The sequence below is a fragment of the Dasypus novemcinctus genome, chromosome 16, assembly GCF_030445035.2.
Source record: "Dasypus novemcinctus isolate mDasNov1 chromosome 16, mDasNov1.1.hap2, whole genome shotgun sequence".
NCBI classification, from domain to species: Eukaryota; Metazoa; Chordata; class Mammalia; order Cingulata; family Dasypodidae; genus Dasypus; species Dasypus novemcinctus.
Window position 1 is genome coordinate 47113374 of NC_080688.1, and position 13466 is coordinate 47126839.

Sequence of the window (13466 nt, forward strand, 5' to 3'; positions counted from 1 at the left end):
AGTAATGGGGTGAGCACTGAATCAAGCAAAAAGACCACTTGGCAGGATCTCACTACACCCTGAGTGGCCCCTCCCCCTGCTCAGTGGCTAGGTGCAGCGTGGATCGCTGGGCCAGTAGAAAGCAGCTCAGAACTCTCCTGCAGAATGCTGTGGGAGACTAGTCAAGTCGTGCTGCCTGGGCAAGGGATTGCAGACTGAAGGACATACTCTGCAGCACCTGGGACTACAAGGGAACTGTTTGCTAGGGAAGAGGGACTATTTAGAACCATGTAAGTGGAGGAATTTCTGGGTCAGTTTGTATGTGCTCAAGACCAGATGCATGTGCAGAAAGGATCTGGGAGTTCCCTCTAAACTATTCTGTGAACTCCTGTGGATAAGCTATGAAGAACACGTGTACAGGTCAATTTCCAAAAACTAGCAGAGGTGTTTTCTAGTTTTCCTTTTTTAAAAAAATATTGTTGTTAGCTCTTGGTAATCAAGTACAGCTCCCATAATAAGACTAGCTGGATATAAGATTAATGAACAGACACCTCAGAGTCCAAATTCCAGTGACAACACATTAAAATGTCAAAATGTCCAGGTTTCAACAAAAGATTACAAAACATACAAAGAAATAGGAAGTGATTGCCCAAGCAAAGGAGAAATTAAAGCATTAGAAGACATCAGTGATGAGGACCAGACCTTGAATACACCAGACAAAAAAAAATGGCACTAAATATACTCAAAGAGCTAAATGAAAACATGGACAAAGAATTAAAGGAAAGCAAGAAAATGATAGATGAACACAAAGAGAATATCAGTAGAGAGATGGAAATTATTAAAAGGAATCAAACAGAGCTGAAGACCACAGTAACAAATTTAAAAGTCCCTAGATGAACACTAAGATAAACCATGGACTATAGTTAATAGTACAATTATGAAATGTGCTATCAAGTGTAACAAATGTTCTACACCAAGGCAAGGTATTAAAAATAGGGTGGTATATGGGAATCCTATATTTTATGCCTGATTATTCTGTAAATGCACAGCTTCTCTAATAAAGGCGGAGAGAAAGGCTCCCTAGAGGGGTTTGGCAGCTGATAGGGGCTGGCACAAGAAAGAATAGAGAACTTGAAGATAAAACAATGGAAACCCTCCAGTCTGAGGAACAGGAGGAAAAAGAATGAAGAAAAGTAAACAGCCTGAGAAACCTGTGGGGTACCATCAATCATACGAATATATGCACAAGGAGAAGAAAGAGAGAAAGGGGCAGGGAGAATATTCAATGAAATAATGACTAAAAATGTCCCCAGTTTAATGACAGACATGAATATACACATCCAAGATACGCAACCAACTCCAAACTGGTTAACCCAAATAGACCCATAGAGTGACATTTTAGAGTCAAACCGTCAAATGCCAAAGATAGAGTATTCTGAAAGCAGCAACATGTCATGTTACAAGTGCCTCAATAATATTGTCAACTTCTCATCAGAATCCATGGAGGCAAGAAGGCAGTGGGATGACATATTTAAAGTGCTGAGAGCAGAAACTGCCAACCAAGAAGTCTATATTTGGCAAAATTGCTTTCAAATATAAGGGAGAGAGTAAGATATTCCCAGATAAACAAAAACTGAGGAGTTCGTTGCCACTAGACTGGGCTCACGAGAGATACTAAAGAGAGTTCTGCAGGTTAAAAGGAAAAGAAAATAGGTAATAGATAAAAGCCACATGCAGAATTAAAGATCTCCAAGAGGGTAATAATATGGGTAAATATAAATGTCAGTATATATTGTATTTTTGGTTTGTAACTCCACTTTTTTACTTCCTACAGGATATAAAAGGCAAATGCATAAAATCTAATGATAAAACAGTGGCCTTGGAGTCACAATATATAAATACATAGTTTGTGATAAGAACGACATAAAAGTGGGGGGGACAGAGGAGTATAGGACAGTAGTTTGTGTATACTATTGAAGATAAGTAGGTAGAAAAGCAAACAAGGGTGTTACAGATTTAGGATGTTAAATTTTAGACCCTTGCTAACTACAAAGAAAATATTGGAAAACATGCAAGCTTATAGAAACAAGTCAGAGTATGTGTTTCCAGTTGCAGGGTCCAGGAGGAATGGGGAGTTAATGCAAAATGGGTTTAGGGTTTCTGTCGGGGAGATAGGAAAGTTTTAGTAATGGAAGGTGGTGAGGGTACTGTAACATAGCAAGTATGATTAATGCCACTGAATGGTATGCTTGAAATGGTTGAGATGGGAAAGTTTATGTTGTATATATATTTTCACAATAAAAATACGAGGAGCTAAAGAGACAATGACAATAAAGGGCATTATATCAATGTTAAATTTCTTGAAATTGATAACTGCACTTAAGATGGATACATAGTGAAGGTCCTTGTTCTTAAGAAATACACATGGCAGTATTAAGAGTTCAAGGAATGTGATGTATACAACCCATACTCAAGTGTTCAGAAAATGATGAAAAATAGATGGATTGATAGATTGATGGATAAAATGATATGGCAAAAGTGGCAAAATTGATGGATCTGATTGTCTGGGAGGAATGGGGTATGTTGGAGTTCTCTGTTTGGGGTTTCAGTTCTAGCTCCTGTAAGTTTGAAAGTATTTCAAAATAAAAAGTTTAAAATTTAAAAAAAAGAGTGTGCTAGATAATTGTTGAGGTAGGTGTTTTTACATGGGTGTTCATTGTTACCATTCACTCTATTTTTGTTTGTAATTTTGTAAAATAAAATATTTTAAAAAATATGTCAGATAAAATATGAGTCTACATTTAAGATGTTAGGAATCAAGAGTGACAGAGCTTCATCTGCTGACTTCTGGGATGATAACGAACAAGGCAGACTTGGTTTTTTTAATGCCTAAACTAGCAATTGATATTCCATATCACATTCTACAACTTTGCTACTCAAAGTGTGGTCTGAGAAGCCACAACATTGGCGTCACCTGAGAGCTTGTTAGAAATGCAAAGTGAAAGGCTGAACCCAAGACCTACTGAATTGGGATCTTCATTTTAACAAGATCTCCAGAGAATGAAATGCACATAGTTTAGGAAGCACTATTTTATAACTATGTGATTTTCTGCATTTGTTAGCAAACAGCATGTAGAAAGTAAATTCCAGTAAAAATCAATAAAATTTCTCTTATGAGTTTACTTTTCACTTAAGGACTATAAATTCCTTGATTTATTTATACTTAGTGAAAAGCATGTTATTTGGTCAAAATGATAATATTTACTTAAAAGAGCACATCGTTTTTATACCTTTTGCTAGGCTTATTAGAGTCTAGGGAAGAGTAAAAGTGGTAAATATGCAATCTTAGCCAACCTCTCTAAACAGCTGGCACCAAAGGGAAGAGACTGGTGCTTAAGGAGGCTGGACAAGAAATATATTAAATTTTAAGAATGTTCTCTAGGAATCTTGGATCCAGTCATTGATCTTTCCTTTTAAAAATTCTTAGTAGAGGGACATGCAGAGAGAAGTGATACATCTCTGGTGCTTTCACTTGTTTTTCAAAGCATCCCAGCCTTGAAACTACTTAAATCTGGGGAGCGTAACTTCGATTAGAAACATCTCTGATCATGCTATTTAAGTAAAGTTCTAACAAAGAAAAAGGAAGAAATAATCTATCTGGCCATAAAATGGAAAATTGTTGATGGCTGCTCATCCACCCTGAGAGGCTCATGGATGAGGCTGAAGGTCCCCTGTCCCTGAGTTTTTATTTGGAAGTGCAAAGGCAAGAACCTGTACTGACAAGGGAGAGGAGGGAAAGGAAGAAGGTGACAGATCAAGAAGGTAAAGCAGAATCTGTGGAAGATTCCAAAGGCATCTGGAAAATGAAATAGACTGAAATTTTAGGGCTCCTGAGATGCAGGTGGGAAAAAGCAAACAAGACTGGGAAAATCCAAGGGGAAGACAGATTACAGTAAACTAATGCACAAATGTAAAGTGAGTGTTTTATAGTTTCCTAGGCTGCTCGAGCAGACACCATGAAAATAGGTTAAAAATTAGGAATTTATTTGCTCTCACAGTTTGAGGCTGGAAAAATTCCAAATAAAGACATCATCACGGTGATCCTTATTCCCAAAGACTGGCATTCTCAGGCTAACTGCTGGCAGTCCTTGGTCCTTAGCTTGTCACATGGCAAGAGTAATGGCAGCGTCTCCTGGTTTCTCCGTTTTCTTCCCGGTTCTGTTGATGTTCAGTTTCTAGCAGCTCCCTCTGGCTCTTCTTTCTCTGAATTTCTTTCTGCTTGTAAGGGGCTCCAGTAATAGGATTAAGACCCATTCTGATTAAGGCTGGCCACTGCTTAACTGAAGTAACCTCATCAAAACCTCCTTAGAGTAGATTCACCCCCACAGGAATGGATTAGGTTTAAGAACATGTTTTTCTGGGGTGCGTACAGTTTCAAACCACCATGGGGGGATGTGAGAGCAATAAATATAAACAATTATTTCTGTTTGGAATTAAAATAAAAGAGAGATATGGAGCAGTAGTTGAAAGTTAGCAGAAACAAGGGAGGAGTTGGTGTGTGTGTTTTAGGACAGGGAAGACCTAAACATTTGGCTAATCAATGGTGATTGAACATAAAAGGGCAAGACGCAGGGATTAATGGAGAGAACAAGGCCCTTGAGAAATTAAATAGAATACTTAGGATAAAGAACAGATAGTCGTTCACCTTGGAGAGAAGTCAAGACTCCTCTTCATTGGAGAAAAAGGGAAAGAGAGGAAGATTGAAGATACAGTTATGCCCAAATAACATGTGGGGTCATCTAAGGGTGACTGTATGGTCAGAGGTGAGTGGGCGGTTTTCCAGAGTTTGGAATGCCTGTGATAGTGTTGTAGAAGTCAAGAGGCTCAATTATTTGCATATAGAAAGGCCAGGACTCAGGAATAATTTCTGGGAAAGAAAAATGATATATTTACAACCGGCCTGGCTTGGATCTTCTCATTCCAAAATCCGATCCCAGAACAAGATTTTTGAGCTCCTTTTATACAGAGGAAGGGCCAAATGGTTCTTTGTTTCAGTGCTCAATAGGCTTGAATTAACATATTATCTTCCACATCCTAGGTAAGCTGTTAGCATGGACTTCATACATTCTAGATAAGCTTTTAGCACATTTGGTTTGCATTTTTCCTGAGTATTTAAAGTTTATAGAGTTTGCATTGCTAAATTGTTTCTCCGGGACTGGAGTCATTGCCATGGTCACCAAGGGCAGGACTGCAGCCTCTCACTGTCCCACACCCACAGGTCAGGACACATACAGCCTAGGTCATTTACAAAGAGATGAACAGACTCCCACTTGTAGCCCACATCAGTAGGACTGCAATTAGAGAGGTAAAGATAAGGCAGCTGTATAATTTATGGTCTGAATGAACACGCTTTTGAGATTAAAAGGATGCTAACAGGTGGGATGCCTGCATAGCAGGTGTCAACCTGGGCAAACCTAAACATGTGTCACCCTAGAAAGGAACCGCCACTCCTAGGGATGGAGCAGCTGTTAAAGAGCATGGATTTGTGATGGATCCATTTAGCTACTTTGGCTTGCTTTAGCAATGCTGCCAGTCCAGGGTCGGAATCATAGAGAATAATGGTTGGATTTACAGAGTTAGGGAGAGGAAGAGGCAGGAATATCAGAGTCAAGAGAATGAGGGATTCCTGGCTGTCATTGCCAGCATCTTTGTCCTGGATGGCAATCGTCCACCGGTGTTGTTGAATAAAATCATCTGTAGTAATGGAAATGTCCTATATCATATCTATATCATATTTAAGTTTATATCTAAATAGTCACTTTGGCTAGTGTCTACTGAATTAGACAGTGCAGGTTTACATTAAACCAGGAGAAAAGTGAATCTAGGAGATCAGTGGATTATAAAGAAAATTCAGCAAAGGTGAAAAAACAGGATAGGTTAGGAGTTTATTGGGCAGATTTTAAAGGCAACTACATTTAGGACAGTTCTGTGTAATGATGAGGTGCCCAGTGGGACAGTGCTTGTAAAGAACCACAGAGTTGGTGGGACTAAGGAGGTTGAAAGTGAGACAAGTTAGAATATGGGCATTGTCACAGGTGGGACCCTGGGGGAATGAAGAGAATTACCTGGGGGAGGCAAATCTACTTCTCAAGGCCTGGAGGAAAGGGATGTGGGTACCTGAGAACAATAAATGAAACCACATAGGATGAGAAGAAGAGGATAAGGGAATGGCTATGATTTCAGGAGGTTTTTTGTTTTTGAAAGGTACTAGTTGTTTTCTGGAGGAAAAAGTGAATCAAGGGGAACACAAACTACTGTGGCCCTCCTTGTTGGCACGAAGGAAAGGGGGAAATTAAAATGTGTTTTCTTTTGGCCAAAGAGAATGGTGGTAGTAAACTGTTCTGTTTTGTTTGTTTTTTTTGATGTACTGGGGTTCAGGGATTGAACCCAGGACCTCGTATGTGGAAAACCAGTGCTCAACCACTGAGCCACATGGCTCCTCTGAGTTGGGTTTTTTTCTTTGTTGTTTGTTTTGGGGTTTGTTTTGGGGAGGGACTGGGGACCTTTCAAGTGGGAAGCAGGCACTCAGCCACTTGACCTGATCCACTCCCCTGTTTGTTTTTAATGTGTATAACATCCTAATGTATTTAAACTGAATTGAGTGATAAATTGTATTAAATATCAAATAATTGTTTCTTACAGATCTGCTTTAACTTTGGAAATGGACTTCACTTTGAGGTAAGGAACCAAGGGATTATTTCTATCTTTTGGACTTAAAAGTTTAGTTTCATGAAGAACAATTTAGATGTATTTCACCAGATTAAAAACTCACAGACCCTTAGACCCATCTGTTCCCATTCAAACAAGTACACAGGAACATAATTCTCTCAGGAGGTTCAATGCAGCATTTTTGACAATCTAAACGTCCAGTGTTTGGTACATGGAAGAATGTCTGTAATAAGGTGTTGAATGAAGACTCAAGAGGCAGAACAAGATGTATGGAATAATTCCATTTTTATATGGAAAAACCTTTATATCTGGTACAACTTGGTCATAACAAAAGACCTTAAAAGATATTCATAAAGCTGTTAGCATTGGACAATCTGAAGTACAAGTAAAAAGTTAGAAGGTTTTTTTATATTTTTATATAAACTTTAATATTATAAATTTTAAAAGATGAATGTTATAAACTCTATATTATAATTTTATAATTGTATTAGATAATAGTATTTAAAACTATAAACCACCACAGAAAGAGGAAATTTTAGCTTCAGTTAGTGCAAAAAAAAAGTTTTGGCTTGCTCTAAAGGAGGTACCAGGGATTGAACCCAGGACTTGTACATGCAAAGCAGGTGCTCAGCCACTGAGCTAGACCCAATCCCCTGTGTATTATTTTTAATTTTCCAATTTGTGAGATCACTAAATTATTCTTTCGGCTTTTCAAATCTTCATTCTGGGAAATATTTCTTACTGTTAATAAACAAAACCCTATTGCTTTACTGCTTTGAAGACAATCTTGTGAATGCCTATAAAGTTTGCACCTCTATATACTTCCTTTTTGAAAATGAAACCTATTAAAAAGTACAAAACTTATACCTGAAAATTTGCATAACTTTTCAAAGTTTTAATAAATTACAGGATAACATATAGTGTTTTATGATGCTTAATCTTTTTTGCAATATTTTATATTTTAGGCCTTAAACATAAGAAATGAAAACAAGCTGCTTTCTAAACATACTCACTTGGGACGGCAAAAGCGGTCCTGGATCACAGCTTCTGTGACTCTTCGGGAAGGGGAGGATCTGTCCAGAAAGAATCCAATTGCCAAGGTTTGTCCAAAAAGTAACATGAAATATATGCATGCTATTACAAGATGGTGTGGAGAACTTCTATGTCCACTTTTAAAACTTAAGAAAAGTTATTTAATACCAACTTTAAGACCCTCTTTCCCATTCTGGAAGATGCAGCATCATTGGAGAAAATCTATAGTCCTTTAGGCTTTGAACCAGTAAAGAGCTAAGGAATCTGTCACTGGTTTAATCTTTTTAAACACTGAGAGTGTTATAGTATTCACAAGAGGATGGAATCATAAAAAGTAGTTTTCAGAATGAAAAGAAACTAATATCTAATAGATAGGGTGACCATACTTCCCGGTTTGCCTGAGACAGTCCTTGTGCCTGGTATCTTGGCTTAATAATTAATACCCCCATTTCAAAGTGCACCAGTTATAAAAATAAGTCATATAGAAATGCTACTAAAATGTATTGAAACTTAACATGTACCAACCTAAACGCTTTGATTTTTCCCCTGTAACTGTTTTCCATAAGTCCTGCCTATTTAGTAAATGGCAGTATGATTCCATTTAGTTTTTTAAGTCAAAAACACAGCAAGTACTATCAGTTCTACAAAAAAATATATATATTCAAATCTGCCCACTTCTCTCCAACCCTACTGCTGCCTTCTAGTCCAAGCCATTGTCACCTCTGACCTGCATTTCCACAGAGCCTCTTCCCTGTTCTCCCTACTTACACTCTGGCCAGCCTCCCACCCCCACCTCATCACCATCCATTATCCAGAAAGCAGCCAAGAGAGATCTTTTGAAAAGACAGATCAAAGCATATTCACCCCCTTAGTGAGATCCATTCAATAATTTCCCAGTGCGGTGGAAAAATCAACTCTTTATCCTGTCCTACAAGGGCCTACATGATTTCTTGACCCTGTCTTCCCCTCTGACCTCAGCTGCTATCATTCACTGTCCATCTCCCACTCTGCTACATCCCCCAAACTGACCATACTTGCCAAGTTCATTCCAGCTTCCCACCCTTTGCACTTTCTGTTCCTCTGCCTGGAATCTTCTGTCCCCAGATAATTGATGGCTTGCTTTCTCACATCGTCAGGCCTCTGCTTCAGGGTTCCCTCCTTCTAAAATAGTACCCTCCCTTATCCCCATTTCTCTCTTTTTTTTATAACATATGCCGCTACTGGGTGTTATTTTTTACATTGTTTGCTAATTGTCTGTCTCCCTCAATAGAGTGTAAGCTCCAAGAGGAGGGGCTCGATAAACAGTTGTATGAATGAATAAATGCTCATGTCTAAGTTTTAATGTCAGCTTTCCAATCTTATGTACATTATATATGAAGAGCTCCTTTAAAGGAAATAGTAACTATGCAATAGAAGACAATTTTTTTCAGCAATGTTTTTCAATATTAGTTTCATAAAAGCCTGATTTTTAAATAAGACTTTACCTAATAGTATATGTACATGCAACAAGGTTTTTTTGTTGTATTTTGTTTTTTTGTTTTTTTTTGAGATATGAATCATTCACATTTTTTTGAATAGGTTTCCGTAAAGTACATTGATACTTTGGGTTTGATAAGTGTTAGCTGTTCTTACTAATTTTAATTACATAAATTGTTAAGAGTAAAATTTATGTGAAAAGCAAAAGGTATTTTTTAATTTCCTCAGCTTTCCTAATTCCCTACCTAGAGGTAGTATTGTCAAGTTTGTATATACTCTTACATGTGTACATGTATATATATACACACAGACCAACAAATGTGTTCATACACAGGCTTGTTTTTTAAACATAAGTGAGATTAATGCATATTATCAGTACATAAAGATCTATAATATTCTGTATAAATACTGTAATATATATGTATAAATACATGCATATACATGTATGTGTATGCACTTGACAAAAAAAGGGAAGCAGACCCGACAGACAGAAGCACACAGAGGAAGACAGACAGAAGCTCAGTGAAAAGTAATCATGGGACTTCCTCAGGTTCACCTTTCCTCTGCAGGAGCAGCAGGACTGTGTAGCAGGAGATTGGAGACCCCCTATGCTGTTCCTTTGGTTATTATCAGTAGCAGCCCCCTCCACAGTGCATGTGTGGAAACTATGGGAAGAATGTGCAGCTAATACTGAGGTTTCAGGACAAGAATTGGCCAGACCAATAGGTGGTGATAGAGTTAATGATATCTGAAGAAAGAAATTGAGCAACTAATGGGGGACCACAGAGAAACATTTACTAATGAGGAATTAGAGTTATGGATTCAATTGTTGATAGAGAATGAAGATGATACCTATAGAAGAACCTGCAATTAAAGCATTATTTAATTGCTGAAGCATTCCGGGAAGGAAGGCGCTCGTCTATTTTAATCCTTTTGTGGAAGGATATCATACTCATACTTTCCAGATACTCAGATGGACTTATGAGGGGATTTTGACTCTATTCTCACCTTCTATGCTAAGGCATCTACTCCCTTACCCCCCCCCCGAAAGATGTACCCCAACTGTATCTTAACTTTCACACTCACCTTAAGAGTTAATATTATCCTCTCCATTTTACTGATAAGAAAACTGAGACACAGATTAAGTAACTTTGTCAGCGTCACATATCTAGTAAGTGGTTGAGGCAGAAGTAGAACCAGGTCTTCTGATACACCTTTGCTCTTAAGCCCTGTGCTATCCACTCTCTCTTAGCAATGGCATGACAACTTCAGGGCAGATTTTCCATTTAAAATATATACATGTAAATTATAGAGAATTTAATTTAGGTATTCACTTCTTTTATGTTAGATACATTCTGATGTTGCAGAAGAAAGAGGACTAAAAATCACATACAGATACGCTGGACAAGGGATTACAGAGCCACCTTTTGGTATATTTACCTTCAATAAAGATACCGGAGAATTGAATGTGACCAGCATCCTTGATCGAGAAGAAACACCAATTTTTATGGTAAGAGGAACTCTTTCTGCATTTACTACTCTGTAATTTTTCTTTGGTAATAGTTACGATTTCTTATGATTTGCTATTAAGGTAAGTAGTTACCTCAGCCTAACTCTAATTCTCTTTTATTATTTATGTCCTAATTTCAGCTAATAGGTTATGCTTTGGATGAAAAAGGAAACAACGTGGAAAAACCATTAGATTTACGAATTAAAGTTCTTGATATTAATGACAATGAGCCAGTGTTCACACAGGATGTCTTTGTTGGGTCGATTGAAGAGCTGAGCGCCGTAGGTAAGATTCTATTATTTTTGTGAATGAACACCCGAGGACATTTTATCCCCATTGTGGGACTGAACAACAAATCTCTTACCTTAATAGAAGCTGAGGATTACCCACAGGATAAATAATAATACACTTACTGCTTTAGGTTTAGAATTCCTTTTCATGCGATAAGTTCAAAAGAGTGTACATGGCATTCTCTTTCCCCTAGTTACCATAAACAGTATGTAAATGAAGATTTTTTTAAAAATGCGAATGGCATATAGGTATAGAAAAGATAAGAGGAGGGCAAAACTGAGAGTAGTACTTGCAGTCCACGAGGTACTACAAAATGTATTCATCAAATGCTATGAATGTGTCACACTGATTAAAGAATTTGGTGATGTGGGAGGATTGGGGGGGTAGGGAGTGGGGTGTATATCAGATCCTCTCACATTTTTTTAATGTAATATTTTATATGATCTATGTATCTTTCAAAATTTTTTTTAAATTTTAAAAAATCTTACACTGTACATGATTTTGGTAAGCACTTGAAATCCTTTTTGGGACAAGCTGAAATAATAAAAGAAACTAATGTATGTATATATCCTTAAAGTTGAGTTGCATCTTGGACCTATTTATTTCTGATATCAGATACTCTTGTGATGAAAATCAGCGCAACAGACGCAGATGAACCCAACACTCCAAATTCTAAAATTTCCTATAAAATTGTATCTCAGGAGCCTTCTTATCCTCCAGTGTTCCACGTAAAGAAAGATACAGGAGAGATTTATGCAAGCATTACCTTGGACAGAGAGGTAAAGTATTTTATGTTGTCTGCCTTTTAAGCTATCCACTTTCTATTTTCTCCTTTCTATTGATTTCTTTTCTTATTTTTCTACTTTGCTTGATATTCCTCATTCCTAGGAGAACTCTTGAAATAATCCTTCTCCAGGGCTGTGCTGTCCTACGTGGTAATCATTAACCACATGTACCTCTCTCCCCCTACCCCCACCCCCCGCCCCGCTATTTTTTGCTGCCTGTGACCATTCGCTGTGATCTTCTGTGTCTGTTTCTTCTTTTCTCTTCTCATTTTTATCCTCCAGGATTCACTGGGATTTGATCCTGGGGACCTCTGATGTGTAGAGTGGTTCTCTGTCACTTGTACCACCTCAGTTCCTGGTTTCTGTTGCGTCTCACCTTGACTTTCCCCTTTGTCTTTCTTTTTGTTGTGTCATCATCTTCCTGCATGACTCACTGTTAGGCCTGACTTGCTGCGCAGGCACGCCTTTACCAGGAGGCCCCAGGGATCAAAACTGGGTCCTCCTATATGGTAGACCAATCACTTGAGCCACAACCACTTCTCAAAACACGTAGCTTTTGAGCACTTGAAATATGACTGGTCCACATTGAGAGGTGCTTTACGTGTAAAGCTTTCGCCAGATTTGGAAAGCATAATATGAAAAAAGAATGTAAAACAGCTCACTAATAATTTTTATGTTGACTACATGTTGAAATGATAATATTTTAGCCATACTTGGCTAAATAAAATACATTTCTTTAAAGTTAATATCACCCATGTCTTTTCACTTTTTTTAATGCGGCTCTTGGAAAATCTAAAATAACGTGTGGACAGCACTGTCTTGAGGCCTCTCCAGTCACAGTTCTGTTTGCTAGGCAGTGCTAAAGGCAGTGTTCCTCAACTTGTGTTTCTATAATGAAACATCAAGGGCCTCCTCCACTTCTAATGCATATGGAAGGACAGGGGAAAAATGTTCAAAATAGAAGTCCTAGTTAGGAGAATAAAAATATTTGTAAAAGGGAGAATTACTGTAAATACCAAACTGGAGGAAAAATTGAGTAGCTTCTCTAGAAAGGCTGCAAGGATTCTCTAAAACAATTTTCATTTCTAAATCAAAGGGAAAATTTCAGATGTAAAGGGGAGGTAGACAATAAAGAGGATGCTAAATACATAAAGGTTTTAACAGTGTACGTAGGTAAAATGTTAAGGATCTGAAGTACACTATTTTCATTAAGCATAAGTTATCCAACTGCAGCGTATTGAGTGTTACTTGGAAAAATGATTGCTCAGAGGGGAATAGGGTTGTGCCTAATTTCCGTTTGGGATCTTTATAAAATTAAAGAATTTTATAACTCCCCAAATTCTACTCTATACCTACTCTACTCTATACCATTCATTAAAGTTAATATCACCCATGTCTTTTCACTTTTTTTAATGTGGCTCCTGGAAAATCTAAAATAACATGTGGACAGCACTGTCTTGAGGCCTCTCCAGTCACAGTTCTGTTTGCTAGGCAATGCTAAAGGCAGTGAATGGAGAAGTATTGTTTGGAATTCATAGTGTGATTCTTTAAAAGCTGCTGTTCCTGAAGTGTGGCAAGTTCAGCTCATAAACATGGCTGTGTTCTTTTGAGCATTTACTGTATGCCAGGTGTTATTCTAAGCCCATTTAATTTAATTTAATTTA

At 37.7% G+C, this 13466-nt stretch overlaps 1 protein-coding gene across 1 annotated transcript in view; it reads left to right on the forward strand.

Moving 5' to 3' along the window:
- DSG2 (desmoglein 2) overlaps window positions 1–13466 on the forward strand; it is a 56016-nt gene that overhangs the window by 14880 nt on the left and 27670 nt on the right. The window contains exons 2-6 of the mRNA XM_004470237.3: window positions 6682–6717; window positions 7674–7808; window positions 10565–10726; window positions 10867–11011; window positions 11633–11796. Coding sequence (XP_004470294.1) covers window positions 6682–6717; window positions 7674–7808; window positions 10565–10726; window positions 10867–11011; window positions 11633–11796 — 642 coding nt within the window. The remainder of the gene's footprint in view (window positions 1–6681; window positions 6718–7673; window positions 7809–10564; window positions 10727–10866; window positions 11012–11632; window positions 11797–13466) is intronic.